Here is a 24,739-nt window from a genome sequence, read left to right as displayed (position 1 = left end):
CGTCTCCAACCATTCTGAGCCACAAATGTAGCCACTTATCACCAGCTATCTCTGAGCCAGTTTCCTGTCTTTGCTATGTTCCTTTTGGCTCTACTATGACTGCATACAGTACTCCACCACATCCCCTTTACATGCTCACAAATCTTTAAAGTAAGTATCTATCTGCTGAGCTGACTAGATACCCACCAGCAATTCCTCAACTCTTTGCCTCTTAATACTATGAGTGCAGCACAAGCATGGAACAAGAACACTGTGTTCCTAAGCAATTTGTCAAATAATTAAATTATGTGCAAAATAACTAGCTGGCTCAATTATATTAGCCAGTCTCCATCATGTAATGTATTCCTACTGGCTGTTTAGGCACCAACAGCCTCAGATCTTTTAACTGTGCCTGATGCCAGCTGTGGTCTGCAGGATGTCTTTCTATGCCAAGTCAAACCCCTTGAATGGAAAAATCAGGGCTCAGTTTACACCTGTTGCTTACAGAAGTTCTGAAATGCCATTTTCAATAAGGATGCTTCGATTGCTGAATATTAGTGAATTTCTACTTAGGTGTAGATAAAAAAGCTCTGTTTGTTTTGCTTTCCCTTTTCTGCCATTTACTGCCATTAAAAATGTTTCCTCCATTACTCTAATTCAAGTCCATTGGAAGATGAACCAAACTGGGCTTTTTGCCTGCTAACAAGTGCTTTCCAATACGTGCCATGTTACACATGACACACAGATTCTCATCATTCAAACCATATTATGTGTGTAGAAGACTTGATGATCTCTTCAAGTGCTCCACTAGTGCAAACAGTCGTATTTTCAGCTCTTTTAAAACGTAAAGCACTTCTCCTTACAATAGACTCTAAGAGCAGTCCCTAAGGATAGGCTCAGGATAGGCTGTGTGTATTGAGATGATGTACTATTACTTTTAGGAACACCAAATAAATATATGGCCTTTTTGGAAAGGTGTTAAAAGGTCTTTTCCCCTCCTAAAGGAATAATTGTTTCCTTTTCCAACTACACAAGCCCTCTCTACTTATTTCTGTCACTCTGTACGTTTAGAAGAACAGAGCAAAGAAGCAAAAACCTAAAAACAAACAAGTGGAAAGACTCAGGAATACTGCTTGTAATGGTAATTTTCTTCCCAAATCCCATGGTCCCATTCATAAAATGGCACACTATTTCACAGGGAAAAAAAAAAAAAAAACAACCAAAACTGATCTGAGCAATGCTGGAAGAGACTTCCTTCTATATCACTAATTTTAAATGTTTTTTTTTCCGTTAGTGGAATTATGGTAGAGAGACACATCTCTAAAGCTAACCCTTCCTCTTTCCATTGTGCAAAGTCTTAGCAGTGACGTTTCCTCTGGTCACTGTGAGCAGAACATGATGGATACCTTTTAAAATATACTGACAGGAATACAAGAGAAATCAAGCCATCAGAAAAATGTCTCCTGGTCTACCCTTTTCCAAGACTCAACCTATAAAAAGAGTTTTATACGTGCATAATCTTCCCCCCCTCCCTGCTTACCTCAAACTGGATTTGGCACAGAAAAAGCATTAGGAACTCTAAGAATAGGTCCAGGGATTGGCACATGGCTGCACACTTGAGAAAGGCCAGTTGTGTTCCTTCTTCCATTACTGCCTTTCTGTGAGACCTAACACACACTCAACAAAACCAGCCAAGCACTGACACTGTCTCATGGCCAAGGACTGGTGTGGCTCTGAGAAAAGCTGATGTCTGTTTGCTTTATGCTTTATCTTCTTCCATAGGGTAAGTTTTGAAGCAAACCTTTCAGGCTCAAGTACTGACGTACTCAGTCTAAGGCAGAAAATGGTATTCCTCCATGCCCTCTTTCCCATGCATTTTCCTCTCCAACTACTTTCTCACATTTTCATTTTGCATATGGCACTACCGTTTCCACATCACAACAGAAGGCTGGATTTTAAAATGTCCAGAATAATTTAAGCTCTTCATATTTCAGAGAACAAGATAACTCCCCCCTACCATTCTCCAATCCTAAATACTTCTTAGATAAAGTGAAATCGAAGGTCAAGTTCGCATATATTGAAACACATACGTTCACTGCACCCTTGTGGTTAAAATAAAATGGATTGGAAGTTTATTCCTTCAAAAAGGTTAACATATTCACATGCATTTCAGCTTCTATGTCTACCATCTCAGGAAATAAAGCTAATAATGTGGCAGCATTCATGGTCCAGTACATCCACTTCTCTTTAAAAAATTGTTGTGTGGGTGATATATAAAAGTGAGGACTTGGAGAGCAAAGTGTTCCCTAGGTAACTTGTGAATTAAAAGCCTTTTCATTTTAAATTGGAAATAAGAAGCTTTTTGCTGCAAATGACTTAGAAAAGCTATTCTTTTAAAACAAACAACAAAATAAATTATCTTGCTGATTATGATGCCTTCAAAGGCATGAGGCCAGCTCCATTAGCTGGCCCAACAGGCTTAATATGTCTGCAAGTGCTAACAAGAGAGAGCTCAGGTTTGTTTAGCATTCAATCAGCAGCCTGTGCTGCTTTATAAATGGAGAATGAAACATTACGTAGAAAAAAATATATGAGTAAAGCATTTCACATCTCTCTTTTTTTTTTTTAGCATTCCGTGGTTTGGCTACAACAGACCAAATGGACTCTACAACTATCAACAAACTGCCTTGGCTTCAGCTAGCTGAAATCTCTTCCGTCTCCATTCCATTAGGTCCTTTTAGCTACAACAGCCAAACAGTGTTAAGCATCTTTCATTCCACCTGAAGTGCTAACAAGAAAATTACTCAAAAAATAGGCTTTACTGTGGGGCAGTGAAGACACCACAATGTACCATGGCATTGTGTTGTTGAAGACAAAGATATAGTGTAAGAAATCATTCAAATTAAATAGAAACTGCAATTACATTTTGTAAGCAGGATGAGTATCACCATGCAATCCCTTATGAAAATCTTTTCCAAGCATTTTATTCCAAAGCAAAGGGTCAGGTGAGGTTCCTGCTCTATAACTCCTTTTTTTCTTCCAATATATCATGGTTTAGAAAATCCAGATTCAGCAGGTCTACTTCACAAACCTTTAGTCATGTGAATACTCTGCGACTTCCATTTTTAGACATTTTCTGCATAGCAATTAACTTCTTTCTTCTCACCAAATATCAAGTTAAAAAAAAAAATCCCTGAAAAATTCTCTTCTGCTGATTACTCTGCCAGTACTCGCAGATGGTAAAAATAAAACATATTTGAGGTTTGTTTTTTTTTTACTTTGGAAAAGTGTGCATGTGTTTTCTTCATTTTACTAGGCAGCACTCAAGCCAGTCTCCGACCATTCTAGTTAAATCAAAATGTACTTCTGTGCTTTAGTCATGGAAACTCTTTCTGGCTTTTCCTCAGACCTCATCTGTACCAGAAAGCTAGGTATTACCTAGAAATGCTCATAAAAACTTCAAGCTTTTACAGAGACACGGCAATGGGAAGCTTGCAGGGTTCATAGGGATTGTACCTGAGAATGTGATTAGAAATATCTGTTTTCTAGCACAAATCCACACTCAGCTCACTGCTCTGAATTGTCACTGATGATCACAAATGTCTCCATCAATCTATTTCCGTGCAAGCTGTGAGACCAACTAGGACAGATATAACCTATTCTCTTCTCTTCCTATCACAGCCAGAGGAGAAGAAGAACGATCGCTGAGCTGGGGCAAAAAGATGATGAGCAATGTTTCTCATTTCCTTTAATAGGATCACAAGTGAGAGTATAAATCCACTCAGGTGCTAACCCACATCAGATCAAGGCCAGGCTGGGCAGTGGATCTGTGAACAAGGAGAAATGGAGAACCTCTGCATTGTAGTGAAAAGCACTCAGCCCAAAGACAACTCAAAGCTCAGACTCTGCAGATAAGCCATACTACAGAATCGTTGAACCATTAAGGTTGGAAAAGACCTCTATGATCATCTAGTCCAACCATCCAGCTACCACCAATATTGCCCACTGAACCATGTCCTTAAGTACCATATCAACACACTTCTTCAGCACCACCATCACCACCTCCCTGTTCCAATACCCCACCACTCTTTTGGAGTAGTTTTTCCTGATATCCAACTTCTCACTGTCTGGTGAAGACTTAGGTGGAGCAAGGGCTGCCTGCCACCCCTTCAAGAAGAACATGCCTGAAGCAGGGAATAGAGAATTGCTAAGGCAACCTCAGATGGAGCAGAAGAGCACTTACAACCACCAGAAAGTGAGATTTCCTGATGACTGCTGGGAATTTCCATAGGGTTAAAAAAGCCCCCAAATCAGTCTCCTCATACAGACACCTCCTCAGCCCCCTCTTTGCGGCTCAACAGAAACCCATTGCAACATTCTCTGTGCTGATACAAGTGCAACAAAATCCCAAATGCTATTGCCAGTGCTAATGTGCTCCACATTACATTGTCTACCACTTTTCTAGTTTTTTCTCCAATTTGTCCCTTGTTCTCCAGGATCACACTGCCCACAGGAGTACTGTGCAGCCTGGAATCAGCCACAGTAGCAATTATCAGAAGAGTGAGAAAAATCTCTGTTTTAGAACATGTTCCCTCCCTTGAGCACCACTCAGATTAGTCAGTGTAATGGGATCTTTCAGCAACCACTCTGCATCTTCCAGATTACTGATGTGATGCGGCAGTCACCATGGTAACAGTGTTTTATTAGCATTAAAAAGCAGTAAGGAAAATTGCCCATCTCACACTCAGATAAGCCATAAGTTGCTCCTGCCCTGTGGAAACTAAACAGCTGAAGGAACCTTTAATTTTATTTAGCTGTTGAATGGACATGATGAAATGCCCCATGCCATTTTCCTGGGATTCATGCCTTTGCAGGTTAGAGGAAGAACTATCAGCATAAATCAGCAACATACCAGTGGAAGCAGAACTTGCAGACATTTGCAGGAAAATGAGTTCAGGAAACCACATTCAGAGTGAAGAAACAGGAATGCAACATTTAGTGAGGGTGCTGCAGAACAAGGAAGAGTTATCATCTACCCAGCTGCAATTATGATGTGTCCTTTAAAACCAAGGACAGGATGGACAGGTAGATAAATATATGCATTCAGGGAAATGATGCATTTCTCAAAGCTATGCTCAAGGTGCAGTCATTTGGCAGAGTGTCTGTAGAGGTCACACAGCAATTCTCTGCACCACTCTGTAAAGACACTATTGCTCACGCCTCAGTAGATCTTACCCACAGAGATAAAGCGATTCAGACCTGTTCCTGCTCATGAGTAAAACTCTACATCTTCCTCCACAAGCATCCAAGCCCAGAGCCTGCCTTTCCCCCTGAATTTCAGTGCTTGTCACATGAGGAACCTCCCACTACAAGGTTGAGCTGAACGCACTGGGATTCAATAGGTTACATTCTGGTGGTGCAAGCAGGGAAAGCACCTTCCATTTCAGCAGAGCTGTTACCAACATGAAATCAAGCCCTGGCCCTGGCCCAGAAAAATCTTTCTTAATTAAGTGTTTCAGATACTGGCTTCTTTTTGATAAGGAACAAATATTGCATCACAGTCAGCTTTGTAGGGTGCGGTTGGAGACAAATACGTTCTGTTCTACATCGTTCACATTAGGTCAGAGGAAAATAATTGTTTCAGCATGAGTATTTCAATAACAGAAACATTTGAATGGGTTCCACTATATTTTAAGGACTTGATGAAAACTGTTGAATCATAACATCCACTGGATATTGCATGTGTCAGAACTGTTTCAGGGTGGAGAGAGGGGAAAGGATTGATCTGGAGATAAGAAATATATTGGCACTGCATACTCAACAGGAATGGATTACCCAGCCAGCAATTTTAAAAATGAATCTTCCCAACTTGTAGCAAAAAGAGTGAAGTTCCCAGTATTCTTCAGTGAAGTAGTGATCAAGGCTTTCAGCTGATTTTTCCAAGTAGATAAATCACTTCTTAAATATCTCAATTTCTCCCCCATACACCCACTCCCAACTTATTCTGTTGGAGACAAGCACATGGTTTAATTATTCCAATCTGAGAGACTGAGTTCAGCTTTCTCAAGAAAATATTCCAAGAAAAGGAAAGAACTGTGGAAGATCTGAGAAGTCAGACAATTACAGTAGGTAACTATCACCTAGATGGTGGTCACTGAAGCACTGTCTCTCTGAAAAAGCAGTAATTAACAGCTCTGTGGCATTTGGTGATAATAGAGGTCAAACTGGTTGCACATAAGCTTGGGTAATAAGAAGTGCAACTTGCACAAACAAGCAGATGACAGTGCATCAGCCCAGTTCTCTGTGTTGTAAATTCTAAGCCTATGCTGAAAGGCCAGCCCCTGGTGCTATTAGGAGATAGACAAATTCGGGTCCAGCACATGTCTACCAACACTCCTGATTTCTGATTAGATCACATAAAAAAATCCATCAGCAACTCCTCCAGCTTGTTTCCCCACAAGCAGGTGCTGACGTCTTGAACCCAAGCACAAGTTCAGTGACAGCTAAGAAAGTTGGTAGAAACTCACTCTTTACCCTCTAAATCCACCTGGTTTCTGTAAAATCTGGACTGCTTGGAAGAGAAACAGAGTGATTGGAAAACTCGTCCTCCAGAAGTAATATGATTTTTGATTCAATGGATAATCTGCTCAAAAAACAAAGGAGATTTCAATTTCATTTTGACATTGATGTAAATTAGGGCAGAAACTCACTCAATTCATGTAACTTGCATGAGATATTCATTCTCTATATGTATAACATGCAATATAATTGGCAAAAAGAAGCAGTAAGATCTACTTCAAATGTGTAGACTTAGGTGTACTGTTCTGCAAAGAAACATGAGTCATCACATTTGCAGACCCTTTCTTTACCCACTTTGATGTCACTACTGATGGCAAAGCATGGTAACGTGCAGTACCATGAAAAAGTGCAACATGGAAGGCAAAACACCAGGCACTATTGCCTTCAGACTGAGAAACCTTGGTGTACATCACTACTGCACAGTAAGATCATTACAGTTCAAAAACTTCCTCAGAGGGATGCGCTCCAAAGGCCTGGAGGAGGCAAGGTCTACAAATCACTGCCAGTCTGCTTATAAAAAAGTGTTGCCATTGCTTCTCTGTGGAGGAGTGAAACAATAAAAGAAATTTATTTTATATATAGATGGTTCAATCATAATGCTCTTTTACATCACTTTCTTGTAACCCATCTACGCGCAACTATTTAAACATTTCTTATAAAGTATGTATGGGGTGACTCATCCAGCTGAAGAATAAGCCTAATTGGTCAAACTTCCAGGACACTGTGTGCTGAGCTATAGAGAATCATAATCTCATCTATTAGGAGATGTGACAAGTTGCAGAAGCTATCTAAAATTCCTGGAAGAGGTAGTGTGAAATAAGAACTGTTGCCTAGGGACAGTCTCTTCTTTACAATAATTAAAGAGCTCGGTCCTGTTCTGGATGAATGAAAAATATTCATGCATAAGCTTAGATTCTGGCTTTGGCTTGCTCATGCTAGAAAGCTGCCTAATAATTTATTAGACTCTTCAATAAAAGATAGCCAAAAGGCAGAGTAAAGGGCATCTACAGATTTGACTGCCATGTCCATAAGGTCCCACACTTTCCCCAGAGAGTCTCCTCTTCTTTGTAATGCAGCTATGACTCAGAAAAAAAAAGAAAAAGAAAAAAAAAAAAACAAACAAAAACTTAGGGAAGTGTCCTTCTCTAAGAATTTTCCCGTATCCAGCGATCAGAAGAGCAGAAAGTACTTCCCAGATTGAAAGAAGAAATTTAAAAAATGCTCCAAATAGATACAAGTGAGTGGGGAGCACAGTCATAAATACGGCATTTTTCTACAAACACTGATTAATGATAGGGACTCACTTTGTCAAGTTTCTGTTTGAACTGAGGATAATTTTACCTTTCGAGTGCAAAATAAAACATCTCTCTTTGCACTCTACTAAAAGTAGAGTAATAGCAGGCAGAAGATGACCTCTTGGCTATTTCTTTACAGTTGTACCATCCTGCCTGTTCCCCCAGACAGGTATGAGGTGCCTCATATACAGAGCAGTAGAACAGCAATATCAAAATGGCTCCTTATGAAAATCCTTGAATTTAAGATTATGGTGCACTCATACTAGTTGTACGTTGGGTGGAAGAACATGCAGTCTGATACGCGTTATTGGATACAGATCTCACGGATTTGGAGTGTGCTCAGCTAATAAACTGGCTCAAGTATAGGTTGATACTTTAATCAGTGAATTAGCAAGAACGTGTGGATATTTCCAACACATCTATTGGAAAGCTACACAAAGCAACCAGCCAGCAACAGAAAATATGGTGATCTCACTTATATTATTTTTTTTAAGCTTTTAAAATTGCAGCCAAACTGAGATAATAAAAGTATTTACTATGATTTCCTCTTACAAGAAACAAATGTAATATGATTTCATCAGTACCAGATAATAGGCTTCCTTATAACCAGAGGGCAGTATTTTTAATAACTTCACTAAAAATATAAACTGTTATAAAAATGTGGTGCAATAAAAAAAAAAGTACAAAAGGTAATGAAATATTACCTATTATCTCAGCTCATTTTTGTCAGAAAATAATACTACAAACTTATTATGATACATGGAAGCGTTATGAAAAGCAGGCAGGGAGAGGCTTATAGTCTTATCCAGCATTAGACGAGAGGCTGACTGATTAATAAGTTGACATTGAACAGCAGAGAATGGAAATCATATGGACTTTAGGGAAAGGAAATAGCTTAAAAATGAAACTGTCATGTTGCCAGGCTGCATAGGAATAGCCACAGCTCCCACAGCCATCCCCACTGTGCAGCAAAGGGCAGCTTAAACCTTCACGTTGGTGCCAGTGATGTGCATGCTCCCAGAGCCTCCTACTTCCCTGTGCTTGCTGCTGCATCAGTCCTTGTGCACACACGGGCAAAAGCAAAGGCAAAACAGCACAGAAAATAGAAAGGGAAAAGGAAAATGCAATCCAAAAGAATTTGAATGCAACAGCAAGCTGAGAACTTGAAGAAAGGGAAGAATAACTTATGGAAGGAGCTGATGAAAGGAAATATATCCTTTGTAGTGGATGAGCTACGCTTTAACTTTTGGGCCTTTAGAGTGCATAGTGTGTAGGGATGAGATGCTCTTCATTGCTTTTTTAACTAATGGAGCTTTTGATAGCACCAAACCTTGGTCTAACACTCACACCAACGTTGTTCAGGGCTGCAGGATTAAGTTCTAAATACCCAGTGATCACCACCACTTCCAATATCAGCAATAATGCCATTTATTGAGGGTCAGAACCCAACCCTTCCCAGAGACTCTACATTTTACTGTTGTTTCTCAGGCACATCGTATCTGGTTCTGATTTGTATGTTGTTCATGATGGAAAATGTCTGTTGTGGTATCCAAGACTGGGGATTTCAGCACAGCTAATTTGCTGTGTACTTTACCAGTGGTAACAATGAACTTGGCTATGCATGCAGCAAGATCAGTGAAGAATTTAGTTGAAATCAATAGCATGTAAACCCTTTGTAATTTAGATCAAAATATGGGATCTCCACTGGAAAAAAAAGTAGAAAAAGGAAGCTATACACAATTATTCACAGACTCCTTAGAAATAGATCATAGTTTTAAATATCATGGATGAAAGCTACAGAATTCTCCTCGTGAAATAAATTATTGAATTTCTGCAGAGAACAGAAACAGTTCCATTCTGTGGTACTTCAGAAAGAGTAGCTGAATTTTTTTTCCTTTCAGTCAGTTCAAATAAGCCTTATCCCTCATTTTAGAAATAAAGAATGATTACAAGTCTTCCTAGATCATATTACAATTTTGAAAATAACACTGTCTTCTAAATTACTAGAAAATAATTACAATTAACTTCTCTACTCTTCGCAAGATTAAGAACAACTGGGCCAAATGGAAGCTACTTCAGTCAATTATTCAGTTGCTTGGGAGAATTCCTGTTAATTGTTGAGGATCATGTTCCGTTCTAAAAATGTATAAGCTCCATCTCAGTTTTTCAAGGAGAAGAACTATTAATTAGGCACTGCCAAGTCTCTACATTTTCTACTTAAATCATGGATATTTCCTCTGGCTTTAGAACTGTGAAATCATATCTTGCATTTTTTTTTTTTTTCCCAACTTTTATGCTCTGTGCTTTAGTAAAAGCATCATATCTTTTCAATGAAAAGGCAGCAAACACTAGCTGCTACATGCTTGGAGTCTAATTTTAGGAGGAACTGAGCCATTCTAATTTGCTGCAGTCAACAGGAACTGAAGGCATTCAATAATTCATGAGTTTCTTTCCACGTTTCAGTAGAGCCTGTTGAAAATTTCTCAAGGAAACACTTTTCCTCAGAAAATTCTAATTCCTGTGAACAAGAACTGCTTACTGAACAAGATATGCTTGGATACTTTCTAATATCTCTTCTTTTATCCAGTTTGAGTTTCCATCTATAATGAAATAAATGCATAATAAAAAAAATTTTAAATATGAACAGGGTTATTTTACTACAAAACAAAAGAATTTTTGAAAGATGACGAACCGTTTCAACCCATTTTCACTTTTTTTCTTAAACACAAATGTTTGAGGAGGAAAAAAAAAGATTAAATCTCTTTTTTTTTTTTTTTTTTTTTACTTTCAGTGTGTGCTGGAAAACATTTTCATCACTCTTCCTGGGAGAAGAAAACCATTTCCTATAATATCTAGTTATAAAGGTATTTTCAAGCCCGTTCTAAAAAAAAACAGCTTCGTATTCACTCAGATAAACCTCTCTTTGACACAAGTGATGACAGGAGCATTAAATTTGTTGTGTCTTTACTGTCACTTTGATTTAGCATTTCTAAAATGAATGGCATTCACATCAGAAGGCAGCAGGATAATCATTTCTTACCTTTAGTCTTTCTGTTACACCATCAGTGAAACTGACTGTGAATTCAGCAATTTTGGGCACTCTGAGTTTTCCTTTGTTCTTCTGGTCAGGCTGATACTCTGTTCTTGTTTTCACAATTACCTGGAAAACATCAACACTTTTAAGGTTCCTGCACACAGCATGCACTTTTTTTTGTTGTTGTTGTTATCTAAGCCATTGTTTTTCTACTCCAACTTTCCCTTGAACCTACAGCAGGATCTCATAACCATCAATTAATAACTCATAACTCTCTCAAGGAACTAAAATACAGATAAACAGACAAGCAGATAACAGAGACCTTGGACCATCTTAAAATAGCTGAGAGCAAAATGCTTAACATTCATATTGTTTAGGGTCAGGCATATAATTTTTATTCAGTATTTAATGGGCAGAAGATGTAAAACAACAAACAGCTCAAAGAAAAGAAACTCACGTACTAAAAGCCCCAGCCTAACAAGTTCCATTAACCCCAAATTAAAGTTAGGCTGTTTGGCCTCTCATTTGTTCAGGCTCCATATTATCAATATTAATCTCATTCTATCACCTTGGGTTTTCCCCAGAAGATCTCACTGCCATTTGCTGACTAATCCAGTTCCTGCTAATCTTATAAAACCAAGGTGGCTTACGCCAGTGGAGCCGTCTGCAAGTGGTTTTTAAAAGGGTACAGTTAAATTACCAAAATTGCATTTTCAATCTACATTGAATTTATTTGTAACCTAGAATGATCCTAAATATTTTGGGTAAAACACATCCCACCACTGTCACCATGACAACCACAAACACAGAAAATATAACACCTAATGCCAACTGCTCCCAGAGGGTTGTGCACTGAAATCAATAGTCCTGATGTATTAGTGTGAGCATATCCATCCTATTATACATGCCTAAAAGACTACTCGACCATGAGCCTGTGCAAGAAAACAACATTATGAGAGGATGCCAGCGCAGATGCACTGTCTTAATCTAGCTGGGGAATGCTGGAGGAGGCAAAATGTCCATCCTCAGCACCAGCCAAGGGTTTGAGCTCATCCCTGCAGAAGTGGGGTTGAGGCTCTGAGCAACCACAAACAATGGTGGATGCACAGCATCCCATCAGACACAAGGCACGTAACAGTTTGGTGTGACTTGCAAGGCTCAGAGAGATTAAGTACATTAAAGCTCCACATGACAGGGCCAGCACTTCCACATTTTGGCCTCCCATTCACATTTTGGCAGAGCTACGCAGGTGTCAGCCTTGCCAAGGTGAAAATAAAACACTAGAGGAGGTCACAGGGTGGATCCTAAAGCTCTGCGTTAGAGACAAAGTCTTGAAGGTTTGTAGGGAAAGATTATAAGGCAATCCATGAGCTTGAGTTACCAGCTAATGAAGAACTTTTATGCAAGTGAAGACAGTAAAGTGTGGTTTAGACCACAGAAAACCCCAGGTATTTAATTTTCTAGCACTTAATGCCACATGGAAATCAGAGTGAGAGAAAATCAGCATGGAGTCATAAGCCAATTTTCTGGATTCAAATGCAAATCATTAAAGACTAATGAATATTTACATCCTTCAGTAAATCCCTCTCCATAACATTTACTGCAGCAGTATTTGCAACATTAAGTCTTGAAAAGAACAGAGAATAAAAAAAAAACACACAAACATACCTATGTTAGCATTTTGGATCTCAGGACTTCTAATGACACAACATACATGCTAGGATGTAACATATGGAGACAAGTTTGATTCAGCATATTTGGGATGAACCCTAACTCCACAATGACTCTACTACTGAACTGAGCTCTGCCATCTCTGAAATGCAGCCTGACACACTTTGGACCAAACCAAACAATGCTCCCTCTCCAGTCAGGAGAAGCTTGCCCAGGTTAGCTCTGTATTAACAATAAGCAACAACCCCATTCTCTTGCTCAAAAGAGGACAGATGTACTCAGGACTGCATACAGCTGGGCCCTAGCTTCCAGTCAAGGAAAGGCCTTTTGTAACCCAGTACAGTAAATTATAGAGTCAGCCATCAACACCTGCCAACCAGGGCAAAGAAATTACGCTCACTCAGCTTTTAAACCTACCAACCACAATACCAAATTGTCATCAATCCATGCTTCTTGCTTGACAATAATGTTGTTGCCGAAAAGATTTTTAAATAGGACATTCCTACAAGCTCTAACATTAGGTCTTAGAGAAAATCTGTGACACCAGAAAAAAAGAAAAAAGAAATTAAAAGCCTGACATGTTTTTATATATATAATTGACTTTTTCTTCCACTCCTTGTCATCACATTCAACAAATATCTCCTAAGCAGGTAAGTATGAAATATGCTGTCTACATATATGCATTTACATACACGCATGAGATTGAAAATAAAGCCACTCAACCCTGCAATAAGGCATCAGGTCCAAGTCCAATAGCAACATCTATCAGGTTTGGGGATAAGTAAATCAGATCAGCTCCCAGGCAGATCAGAAGCTGCTTGAAACCCAGTTTGCTGACTGTGCCAGCAGTGAGATTCGTGTGTGTAGAACCACAGACATCATCGGTCAGTGTTCTGCAGGGACATTTGCAGAGGTATCAAAAGGCTTTAGTAGAGGACCGAAGAAATACCTTAGCTAAATGCCTTTTGGCACTGCAAAAGCTAAATAGCTGCTCTGCAGAAATATCTTTGTCAGACACCTGGTGGCATTACTCAGCAGAAGAAAGGGCAGTCACTGAGGTCTCCTCTTAAAGGAGAGCACAGAAATAAAATGAGAAAGGAAAAACAGAAAACTGAAGACCTGTAGCGTGGGGGTAACGCTCAATATTGTGGCAGTAAGGATAAAAACGCAATTTTGCTGAGGGCTCTGGGCACACATTTAGAAGAAAAGAGCTACGTCTTGTTCAGTCGCCTACAGTCTAAATAAATAAGGCAGAGTACAGATCCCACTGCTGCAGCAATGCTCACCCCCTCCATCCAACAAGCTGCCATCAGGAAGCCCACGCAAAGGCTTCTGGAAATTGAGTTGTGTTCATCAAACGCTTGTGCCTCGGGCCCTAGTGAGAGCACCCCAGGCAGGGCTGCCTCGGCAGCACCTGGGGATAGGAGGGAGCACTGTCAGGTGGTAATGTACACACGGAAAGAACAATGAGTCTCATAAAGAAATATTTCCTATTTTTTGCATGATTGATTGCTGCTATTTTGGTTGTTTGTTCTGTTTCCACTTTCTACTTTATGACTCAGGTTGTTAGGGTGGGACAGGCTTTCTGCCTCCCCCCGTTTCCCTGCCATCACTTCTTTTTCATTTTTTCTTCCCATTTTATCATAGAGAAAAAAAAAAATCCCTGCAGCGAAGTCTTCCAGAAATTCTAACCAAATTGCTGTTGGATGTACAGTAATAAAACTCCCACTGACTCCACAGCCATGGCAATGATCAGAGCTCGTTTATCACCAGCTGCCCCAGAGCAGTTCCATCAGAGACCAGGATCCTACTGTTTCACTGCAAACAAGGCACATTCATCTCACTCTACGACATGTTTCTTGGGAGAGGGATGAGCGTTTATTACAAACCAGAGCAAACAACGATCCTGATTCTCTCTTCTTGTTCATTTTTTGCTGACTTCGGTAGAGTTGTTCTCGACAGAAACTGGAGAAAGGGGATATAAAACTGGGGTCCTGTCTAGGTTACAATTCAAAGCAAACTGAAGTGGGAGAAATGCCCATCACTTCATTCCCTTCACTGCAATGCTATTACAATGAAAATGTGCTGCAGTAAGAGGGTAAGTACCAGAGCTGGCAGCAGGGCTTGGTTGTGCTCCAGCCTCATGAGAACAGGCAACAAATGCAAACAATCAAATCAGTGTTTAATTGGACAAGAAGTCTCTTGAATACTCCCAAAACAGACCATTAGTGCCTTTGCCACTCCTAGCACAGCAACACCGTTCAGCCCATCCTCTGCACTTGGCTTCCTGAGTTCTCACCTCCTCCTGCACACTCTCTAAATCTTAACTCATACTCCTCGTGATTAAACATTGGGCTGTTCTGGGTCACCATCCATAACTGTGTGAGCTTTCTGTGGCAGAGAACTGTTACTCTTATTTTCATTCATCACACAGAACAACTTGCATATCTGCAAATAAATATTAAAAAGCAAGAACTGTCCCACCAATCAGCCTTATGGTCTAAGACTTTGTGATTGCTGGATGAATACTCTTAGAACAGTCCTGGATACCTATCAGCCTTCCTGTTTCCTCATCTAAGCCCTGATCCAACATATTCTTATGCCTCATTTTGTATTGAGTTCATCCATGAAGTAGAGCAGCTTCCTGATAGCTCATCCCAACACTGCTGTACGCCTTTAAAGCCTGCATTGTGGATGGAGTCTGGGTAAACATCATCTCAGAACATCTCCCTGCAAATTAGGCTGCTGTTGTATCCCATTCTCAAAGTTTTCACACTGCTTCCCAGAGAACTTCCACTTTTAACTGCAGATACACTGTGCCATGGCAGATAAAATAAGGAGGACACAAACAAATTATCTGGGACTTTCTTCATTTTACAGCCAAGATCAAACTGTTCTTTGAAAGTTGCTTCCTAGAGAAGTTGACAGAGGAGATTACAAGAACACAAGAGAAAAGGGCATCCACAGAGCCGCAAAAAGACACATCTAATTACAAGAATCCACATGCTTAGTCCTGGCAGTTTCCTCCAAAGCTAAGTTTATCTAGCATTTGAACTCATTAAATTCTAATTCAGTGAAGCTTTTAAGCTTGCACGTAGTCTTATTAACATCAGCAGGATTAGTCAGATATTTAAAGTTAAGTGTGCATTTAAGTGCTTTTGCCAGATCAGAGCTTAAATCTGCTCCGATCACCTTCCCACAGCCAATTGTAACTATGAGGCACAGGGCTCCTGTGGCATTCTTCTGCAGGACCACTCCAAGAGCTTCCCACAGCAGCATGGGCCCAGTACCTGCAGGGGCAGCCAGAGGAAAAGCTCAGTGATGTGCTGAGTCACACCAGCAACCTGTGGCTGCTGCCGACAGAGCTCAGGTTTTCATTAACTGGGCAATAGGAGCTCCATATAAATGAAACATTCTTGGGATTAAGCGCAGGCAAATGATACGGCTAGGATGGGGAGGAAGCCAGACGCTATATGGAAAATGGCAGTCCTCTGCAGAACTGCTGCCCTCGGTCATTCTAGGATAGCAGATGCAACTTCACTATGTCTTGAAAGGTTTTTACTTTCTATTTGCTTTCTTGCATCTTCTCCCTCTTTTTTCCAATCCCACAAGTGCCCAGTAGCAGCCTACACAGTACAAGCTATCTAAGTTACAAAAACCCAAACACAGCAAGACAAGCCACATCGATCACGCTGGCCCACGCAAGCAAGATTTTTCCAGTGATGCTGTTTGCTAAAACATATATTGAGTACCAAATGTAAATACGCTTACTATTCTAGGCTTAACACTACTGACACCAGTGGAGGTAACAGGAAACCTTTCCTTGTTTGTGATGAATGCAGGACCAGGGACTTTCTCTGTGGTGCTGCTTTGGAAAATTATAGGTGTGCTGAGGCGAGAAACAACAGATCAGAGGCTGCATACACCAGCAGGAAACGCAACGCGGACAACCTTGAGACAGCAAACAGTAGGAGAGTCTGGGAAATCTAGACATTTGGGATGCTGAAAGGAAAAGAAGGGCAGCTTCTCACCAAATGGACTATATTAAAAGCATTTGCTTTCAGAGGGAAGGAGCAGCCCAGACATGAAATGTGACAAATGGAAAAATGCCACATTGAGCATGGAAACTTAAAAAAGATTTTCCTGCAGTGGGATGAAGTAAGTGTTTCAGAAAATGAACCGATATGAATTCTGAGTCTTGTCTCGCACTGACTAAATGTAACATCATTTATTGCCACTTTATATTTGCGTTTGAGCTCAATGGTTTTCCCTGAAGAAATGAGTAATAATATTTAACATAACTGGCATTGTGAAAACTTTAAATTATTCATTTGGAAAAGGACATGCAGCCTTGCTGTAATTCCCACTTCACTGCCACGGTGCATGTAATATATTGTGGTTCAGGTGCTGCAAAGTGCAGACCATAAAAATTTAAAATACTACTTCCCAGGATTATTAATAATGAAGAGTCTCTCACTCAGAGTGGCTTTCAGATTGACAGAGGAGATAAACAAAATGCACATCTCCTACCAAGGAGAAAGGTTTCAGCCAGGTTCAAAGCTGCCCTTTGTAGTCCCACAAAATGGTTGTAACACACCCATCAGTTTCCTTATGGCTCAGTCATGATCACTTTTAAATGACAATAAGACTCTCAGCTTGCAAAGACATGCCTGTATTCATTCCATGCAAAGAGAGAACAGAAAATAAAATCTCTTGCCACTGACACGGTGGTTTTCTTTGCTGTCATTACCCAACTGAGCATCAGTATATGAGAAAGACCTTTGACAGAGTCCCAGCTGCAGTGTACTGTCCAGGTTACTGATGATAGCAGAATGGTGACCCCCCAGTCTTGGCACTAAATCTGCTGTCACTATGTCTGTTTCTATGTGTATGTCTACGTGCCAAAGGATGGCTAAAATTCACCACCTGCTCCCACGCAAAAATCTCCAGTGACCTACAAGCTCTAATCCTCACACACAGCCAGCCTCAAAGGGCAAACGAGCTGTGCACAATGCCAACAGCAGCTGAAGTTAAAATACTTCGTAGTAAAAGAGTGTAAGGAAAGAGATGAAAGAAAAAAAAAAAACCAAACACGTTTTGGGGCTTAAAACAATCTCTCTCTTTACAGGCTTAGGATGGAATGTCCATGGAGCAGAGCAGTTCCGTATCTACCAGTGCATCTCCTGTATGTCCTTCTGACACTTGCACAAGCTAGTGCTAGAAATGAGGCACGCTGGTCTGGATGGATCAGTGATCTGAGACTACATGTCAATCAACTCTTGCAAATCCCCAGATTTATAGACAATTAGTCTTTAAAAACTTTCTCAAATAATTGCAGCTATGTCCCACCTCATGGGAGAGGCAGCAGTGATTCCAAAGCTAGAGGATGATATATCTTAGCAAGCAGACTTCCCAGAGATTAATAATAAAATTGGTGTGTTGGATGGATGCAATTCTGGTCCCCATGACACCCTACATTCTACTTGAATGCACAAAATGCCTGAAACACCATTCAGCAAAAGGAAAAAAAGGAGATAAAGAAAAAAAGGAAAAGGATGTCCAAGGATTAAATCCACAGCCTCCATAGTCAATAAAGAAAGGCGCATTCTACGGGAAAAGGCTGCTTTTTGCATTTCTCTATATGAACTCATCTAATGAGTGTTGTACTAGAAATGATCTTCACAGAGGATGGTAGAAAAAAAAAATGTTCTCTTGAATCAGTGCCAGGAGGATATTCCAGGCATAAGGAACATCACAAAAGGACAAAGAAAGCAAATGTAATCAGCCCTGGCATCACCAATGAATGGCAGCACAGAATGCAGAGGCTGCACTGGGAACTGAAAGCAGCTGAGAAGGAAAAAGCACAGCTCATAAGCAAAGAGGTGATTGGAAATTATTCAGTTAAGTCTTCCTACAAATCTCCAGGTTACTACAACCAGCAGGAACCCATGGGAGGCTGTGAAGGGGCGACAAAAATTGATTTCTATAGGTTCAGATGAGGAAGGGTGCAGCAAAGCAGACAAAAGAACCAATCGCTCAGCAGTAGTGACAATAAAATTGTCCAGGGTAAATTAGCAGAGCTCCATTGATTTCGTTTAAACACCACAGATTTACACCAGTCAAGAATCCTTCCCAGTCTTACTTCATACATCAGTAAGCAACTGGTATGTTGGGTTCAACCAACAGCCTTGCTGAAATAACTTACACCTCCAGCAAAGGCATTGCATCTTTAGCAAAAAGAATGGATTGCAACAGGCTTAACCAAACACCCATACCCCAACACATTTTTCCTGTGTCCATTTCTGCTGCTTCTGCAGAACACAGCTCTGAGAAATGCAGTGCAGACATAATAGGGTTTCAGAGAGGCAAAGGAGCTCATGTAAACAGGCATGAGCTGGCCTTAACTTGCCTAATTCAGACACCGACCGACAGCAGTGCTGTTAAGGAGAGACATTTCTGCACAGGCTACACAAATCCAGAGACTCCATCCTCCAGAGCTGCAGCAGCAACACGTTATCTGTATGCAAGCAAGGTAGCTGCGTGCTGCCCCGTGCCTGTGCAGGCTTTGAGCACACTGAGATTGCAGCACAGTGTTGCCCGGAGTGGACACAGAAACCAGAGATCGTTGGTGTGTTAGGGGAGGGCAGCCCAACAGCATCACGTCCAGAGAAGAAGAGCACCAAGTGCCAATAAGGGTTGTCCGAGCTGAGCAGATAAAATCAGAAAGGTTACCCCAGAAACACAGCACTGCCAGCGCTGAGCGTTGCTGCAAATATTTATTATAGCTTAATGAGCAGAGGCGGTGTTTACATCCAAACACACATTTAGAGGACAAATGGATTTGCACAGTGCAGAAGGGGGACAAATGTCAGCGGGGAGGAAGGCTCAGGCTTGGTATTTGTGGAGATTAGGCATCATTCCCCAGATGCAGAAAGGGAAGAATGAGGCAGGACAGCCCCCCCATTCCTTCCGATTTGCAATAAAAGATATAAAATTTTTTTCACGCTTTCTTTCCCTTTGTTCCCTCCTCCTCCCTTTCACTCTTCCTTCTTTCAACTGCCCCGATCACTAACCCTGCCCCATCACTTCTTTTACCGTTTGCTCCCTCCCACTGAACACCAAAGGTCTCCAGCAGGGCGAGCAGGAACACAACACCCAGAGCCCTCCAGCCAGCGGCAGGGAGTGCTGAGCTCTGCCCATGCAACGTGCAGCAGCACCCCAAACCAGCCCCACGTTGCCCTACCTGCTCTGAGGGCTCTGCAGAGGGCAGGCAGACATCAGGGCTTCAGGACAGAGCTGCATGTATTCCCTTGGGCACAGGAGCACTCATTCAGCCTACTGTTAATTATGCCTGCTCAGCTGGCCAGGACAAAACATTATTTTCTGCTAAACCAATAGGGACAGGCTACGAGCTCAAGGGACCCTCCTGATTTTCAGGAATTCTTGATTACACCATATAAAAGCACAGCATGGGCTGCAGCCACAGAAGATAAGCAATGGACCATAGGGTGGGAAGCACGTTTGAAGAGAGCAGTTCCATCAATTTTGTTTCTTTCTTGGGCTGATGGCAGGAATTTGTCACCAGAGAAATGATTTCTCAAGCCTCCAGATGCATTCAGAACGAAGAACAATGGACCACATGATAAGTCTTCTGCAGCCTTCCCCACAAAAGACACGCTGGATGTTTTTTTCAGCCCTGACAATAGCTTCCATGAACTTCGGTATTATGTAAAATTAGGATTTTTACTGCCAGAACAGAGGCATTTCCTGCAGGATTAGCACTGAAGCCGCTGTGACCAAGAAGTCCCCGGTTGTTGGTCTCATTTAAGATTTCAGTGAAGCAGTGTGGCTGTGAAAAGCCGCAGATCAGTTAGGATTATCATTGTAGGGACACGTCACAACTACAGCCAAAGCATTTTGCCTACACCTAGGAAAAGAAGTGAACAGCTACCCTTCTGCCCTCTGCTCCTAAAAGAAAAATACTTCTTTGTTTTGCTTTTTTGAATACAAAAGAAATTACATTTGGAAACACAAAAAGCTAGGTCAAAGGCTTGACACCAGTGACAGCTATTATTCCAGCAAAAATGATTCAAGAGTGTCTGTCCCTGCCTTCTGCAAATGCTCACCAGCAAGACTAGGGAGGAGCAAGGGAAAAGCTTGGAGATAGTCAATAAATATAAATGCATAGCAGGCTTAGCACCCTAGTGGGAAAAATTACCATCCGGGTATATTTTTCCCCTTTCAGCCATACAGCTGCAGACAGAATGTTGATGCTGCAGGAGGAAGAGTGTGAGCCTTTGCAGGAGACATCCTTGCTTGGTGCATCAATGTCAACAGCATCAAGGTGGGAGCCAGGGGGAGCTGCCAAGCTCACAGCACATCAGAACACAAACTTGTTAGGGAAGCATCCCCAAAAGGACAGCCAGTAAGTTAATGCATAGCTTTAAGTATTTCTCCCCTACACCACGTGATTTATTCTAATCAAGAACTGTCTGCAAAGAGATGGGTTTCAGGAATTACATCACATGAGCAAGTCTCACTTTGATGGCCTTTCTCTGTATCCTTTCTCTGAAAGTGGAAACAGACACAAAAAATCACTTGGAAAGAGGTCAAGCTACAGTGAAACACCTACAGAGGCCAACACCAGTTACAAAAATATTCTTAAAGCAAGGAAAAATTCAGATATCTAAAGCCCATAAGAATGATTTTCAGTCTGTAGATGCCATGGGCTTTGTGGGTCGCTTTTCAGGAGATACACAGATAAGTATGCTGTCAAACCACAGGATTGTTTTTCTTTGACGTGCATGTGTGTAAGACTGAGCTGGAAAAGAAGCAGTGGTCTACGTATTAACAGTGCTTGAAAATCTTTGCCATGCACTGTTCACACACCAAGCAAAGGCGTCACTTCACACAGTAATAGCAGTGGGCTGCCCAGCACAGACCCAGTATATCTTGGATCAGAGCCTTCCTCACTCCACATGTACTAGACTGGAGCTAGAGCAAACACACAGACCCAAGCTGCTGCCAAACCTCTTTGTTCTGGTTTTGATGCACCCTAAATTGCAAAACAAAACAGGATAGATCTGGGTTGAGAGCTTGCAGCATCATAAATGAAGATATCCTCTAATGGCCAAGATAAGCCCAGAAAAGGGAACACAAAGCAGGTGTTCGGGTATTTTCCCCCCTGTAGATTTCAGCTACAGGAAAATGTCAGGGGGTACAGCCCTTTGTTGCAGTGGCACAAGAGATGTTGTTCCTTGAAGGAAGCTTGGAGGCCAGGAGCATTGCCTCCTGGTGGATAAAAGCGAGCAGCAATGGATTTGCAATTAGGAAGATGACAGCAAAACCCATCTGAGTTCATACACACAGACCCCAACACCAAACCGCTTTTACCTCCAGTGATTTCTGCAGCGTTCCATGCAAGAGGCACAGGAAGCACCCTAGCTTGTGCTCCCAGTCTCACAAGTTAAAATCAACTGCTGGCAGGTTTGGCAAATACACAGAAAAATGTCAAATTGATTTCTGTGTTGTGTTGGCTTTTTCTTTCTTTCTTTTTTCTTTTTTTTTCTTTTTTTTTCGTTTTTTTTTTCGTTTTTTTTTTTTAACTTTTTAAACTCTGCCTGCTGACTGCAGGGCAAGTCCAAACAAAAATTCATTCTGAAAGACATGAAATCCATGTTTGCTCTACCTCAGGCTCACAGTTTTACTGAATTCAGTAGCAGCTTTGCTTTTCCAAGTACAAAGCTGAAGTTTCCCCCACCACTTAACCTTCACCCAAGCCTTTCACCCAAGGCCCCACTCCTTATCATCAGGTCTTTATGCAAACCCTTTGCCCCAGGGTGAACTCACCCTCATAGAATCTGTTCCACAAAGTGCAAAGGAAATGGGCAGTGAATTATTTTGCTTTTATCCTAAATAATCTCTCCTTTTGGTAACAGATCTTCAGTTACTGTCAACTCTGGGTCTACTGCAGACAAGAGCTGAACCACAGCCTGCAGGTATCAATACCATTGATTCTAATGAGTTCTGAATCATGCTTAGCTCTCCTGGAGATACATCCCACTCTCCCAGCAAAGAAAAATACGGATGTCAGTAGATGCATTGACACTAATGTATGCTAATGAAGGTAATGTAACCTAACAACATGTGAATTATTGATGTAGGCATGTTTAAACAGGAAAATCAGCACGGAATCACACCGGACCAATACACTCCAATATTTGTGCACCAACAGGCAATTGGAATGTGATGGTCATGAGAACAGTCATTACCACTTTATTAGCTTGAAAGGATTTTTGTTAGGTTGTCCATGTCTCGTCTGATACACGAGCCATTATATTTCACATCATGCAACAGCGTGCATGATATCAATAAAGCACTTGTACCAGCATCAGATGAGTTACTGTTACACACCAATACTCTCCTCTGATCTTCCCAGACATTTGTCATAAACCATATTGTTTTGCTTAAGTTATTTTGCCTAATTGTTTTTATGAGAGTCATAGACAAAGGCCAGTTTACCCTCTCATTCACAACAATTCATGGGAGCAAAACTCTCCTGAATGCAGTAAAATTTCTCCTAGTTGCCATGAGGCCCATGGGGAATGAAGCTAACTCCTTTCTCTGGTTTGCCTCTGGTTCCCAGGATGTCAAGGCATTTGACTCAGTTCCATCATAAAATAAACTAAGTTTGTCTATTGAGACAGTTTTATCACATCATCATCATGTTCTCCTAATGTATTTAGAGAAATTTCACTGCGCGCTACAGTAAAAAGAGAATGTATATTCAATAATAATCAGTGTTAATTTTACTATTATTCCATTATCCTGTGAGATCTAATCATTCTGTCATGTACTTTCAAGTGAGTTGGCTCCATCTCTGTGGTATCTGGGAACTACACTGCAGACAGGCTTTGTTTTATAAGCACTGTTGGGGCATACAGATTTTTACGATCTCATCATGTCTTCACCAAGTTGTATTGATATGCACCAGCACTGCATTGATATTGACAAAAGACTTCCAGCATATGCATTGCATCTAAGAAACCCTAGCCACCAAACCTCAGACAAACACTAGGACACCTTTCTGGACATTTTAGTGCTGCATTCAGAGCTGAGAATGTGGAGTGAGCAAGGGAGGAAGCTGTTCCCTGGCAGGTGGGACTAGTTGGGGAAACCAAACGTGGGATAGCTCCATCACCACCCTATGGATGGGGGAATTCATGGGTAAAAAGCAGCATCACAGATGCCCAAAAGAGCTTTGCACAGACACAGAAAAGAAAACAAAGCTTGAGTGAGATAATTAAAATAGCTTCTTATTTTGAAAGAGTCATCACATTACTCTCAGTGCAGGCAATTAATCTTACTGATAACAATTACGCACTGTAAATGCTCCTCAATTTCTCCAGTGTTCATAAGAGAAACACATTAAACATTATCCACTTATACATATGAAGGAATATTTGGATATTTTCTGAGGAAGGAAAGAGTAGGGGACAGCTGTGTGCTCATTTGCCTCTTTAAAGCAGATAAACATGGCATGAAAAACAACCTCTTATTTACTGTACAGACACTATGCCACAGCCTTTCTCATCAGAGACCACTGATTGACACGGGGCAGTGGAACCCATGGGGCAGTAAACCCAAGGGGATGTCCGTGTGTATGGCCATGCAGGAGTGCTGTTGGGTTCTGCTTTACCTTTTCCGGAGCCGGGAACTGCAGGTGATTTACTTCCAAAGGTGTGATCAAAGGAACTGTCTGAAACCCATCTTCACTGGATGGTGGTTTGCTGTTCTTGTCGTTCAAATTACTCCCCAGCTTCACCATGCTTAGACCTTTCTTTCCAGACCTAAAACCATTGAGACGATCAATGTCAGAGGGGCAGCAGGAAGAGAATTTCTGCCTTGCCCAACTTGCTCTGCCCTGGCATATTGCTTCCCTGGCTTTGCAGGCACACGGCGTGCCCCACCGAGGCTGACCTCACCCACGGATTTTGCAGTGCCTCATTCAGCCGCCCCACAAACACATCCCTGTGCAACACAGCCGCTCCCAATGCCCCACCATTGCCAACACCATCCCTCAAGCAGCACCGACCACCCCAAATCCTGCCCCATCCCTCTGACCGATGCTCCCCTCCCGCTGCGCACCCGCACCCAGCTGCATTCCGGGCTCCCACACCCT

At 41.4% G+C, this 24,739-nt stretch overlaps 1 protein-coding gene across 1 annotated transcript in view; it reads right to left on the bottom strand.

Annotated features, from left to right (window-relative positions):
* NSG2 (neuronal vesicle trafficking associated 2) overlaps nucleotides 1-24,428 on the bottom strand; it is a 35,265-nt gene extending 10,837 nt beyond the window's left edge. Inside the window, exons 1-2 of the mRNA XM_003210286.4 lie at nucleotides 24,257-24,428; nucleotides 10,894-11,013 (exon numbers count right to left, since the gene is read on the bottom strand). Of these exons, the coding sequence (XP_003210334.1) occupies nucleotides 10,894-11,013; nucleotides 24,257-24,385 (249 nt within the window). The 5' untranslated portion in view covers nucleotides 24,386-24,428. The remainder of the gene's footprint in view (nucleotides 1-10,893; nucleotides 11,014-24,256) is intronic.
* Nucleotides 24,429-24,739: the final 311 nt, after the last annotated feature.

This window comes from Meleagris gallopavo, chromosome 15, assembly GCF_000146605.3.
Source record: "Meleagris gallopavo isolate NT-WF06-2002-E0010 breed Aviagen turkey brand Nicholas breeding stock chromosome 15, Turkey_5.1, whole genome shotgun sequence".
In the NCBI taxonomy this organism is placed as follows: domain Eukaryota; kingdom Metazoa; phylum Chordata; class Aves; order Galliformes; family Phasianidae; genus Meleagris; species Meleagris gallopavo.
This window is presented reverse-complemented; position numbering and strand designations above follow the sequence as displayed.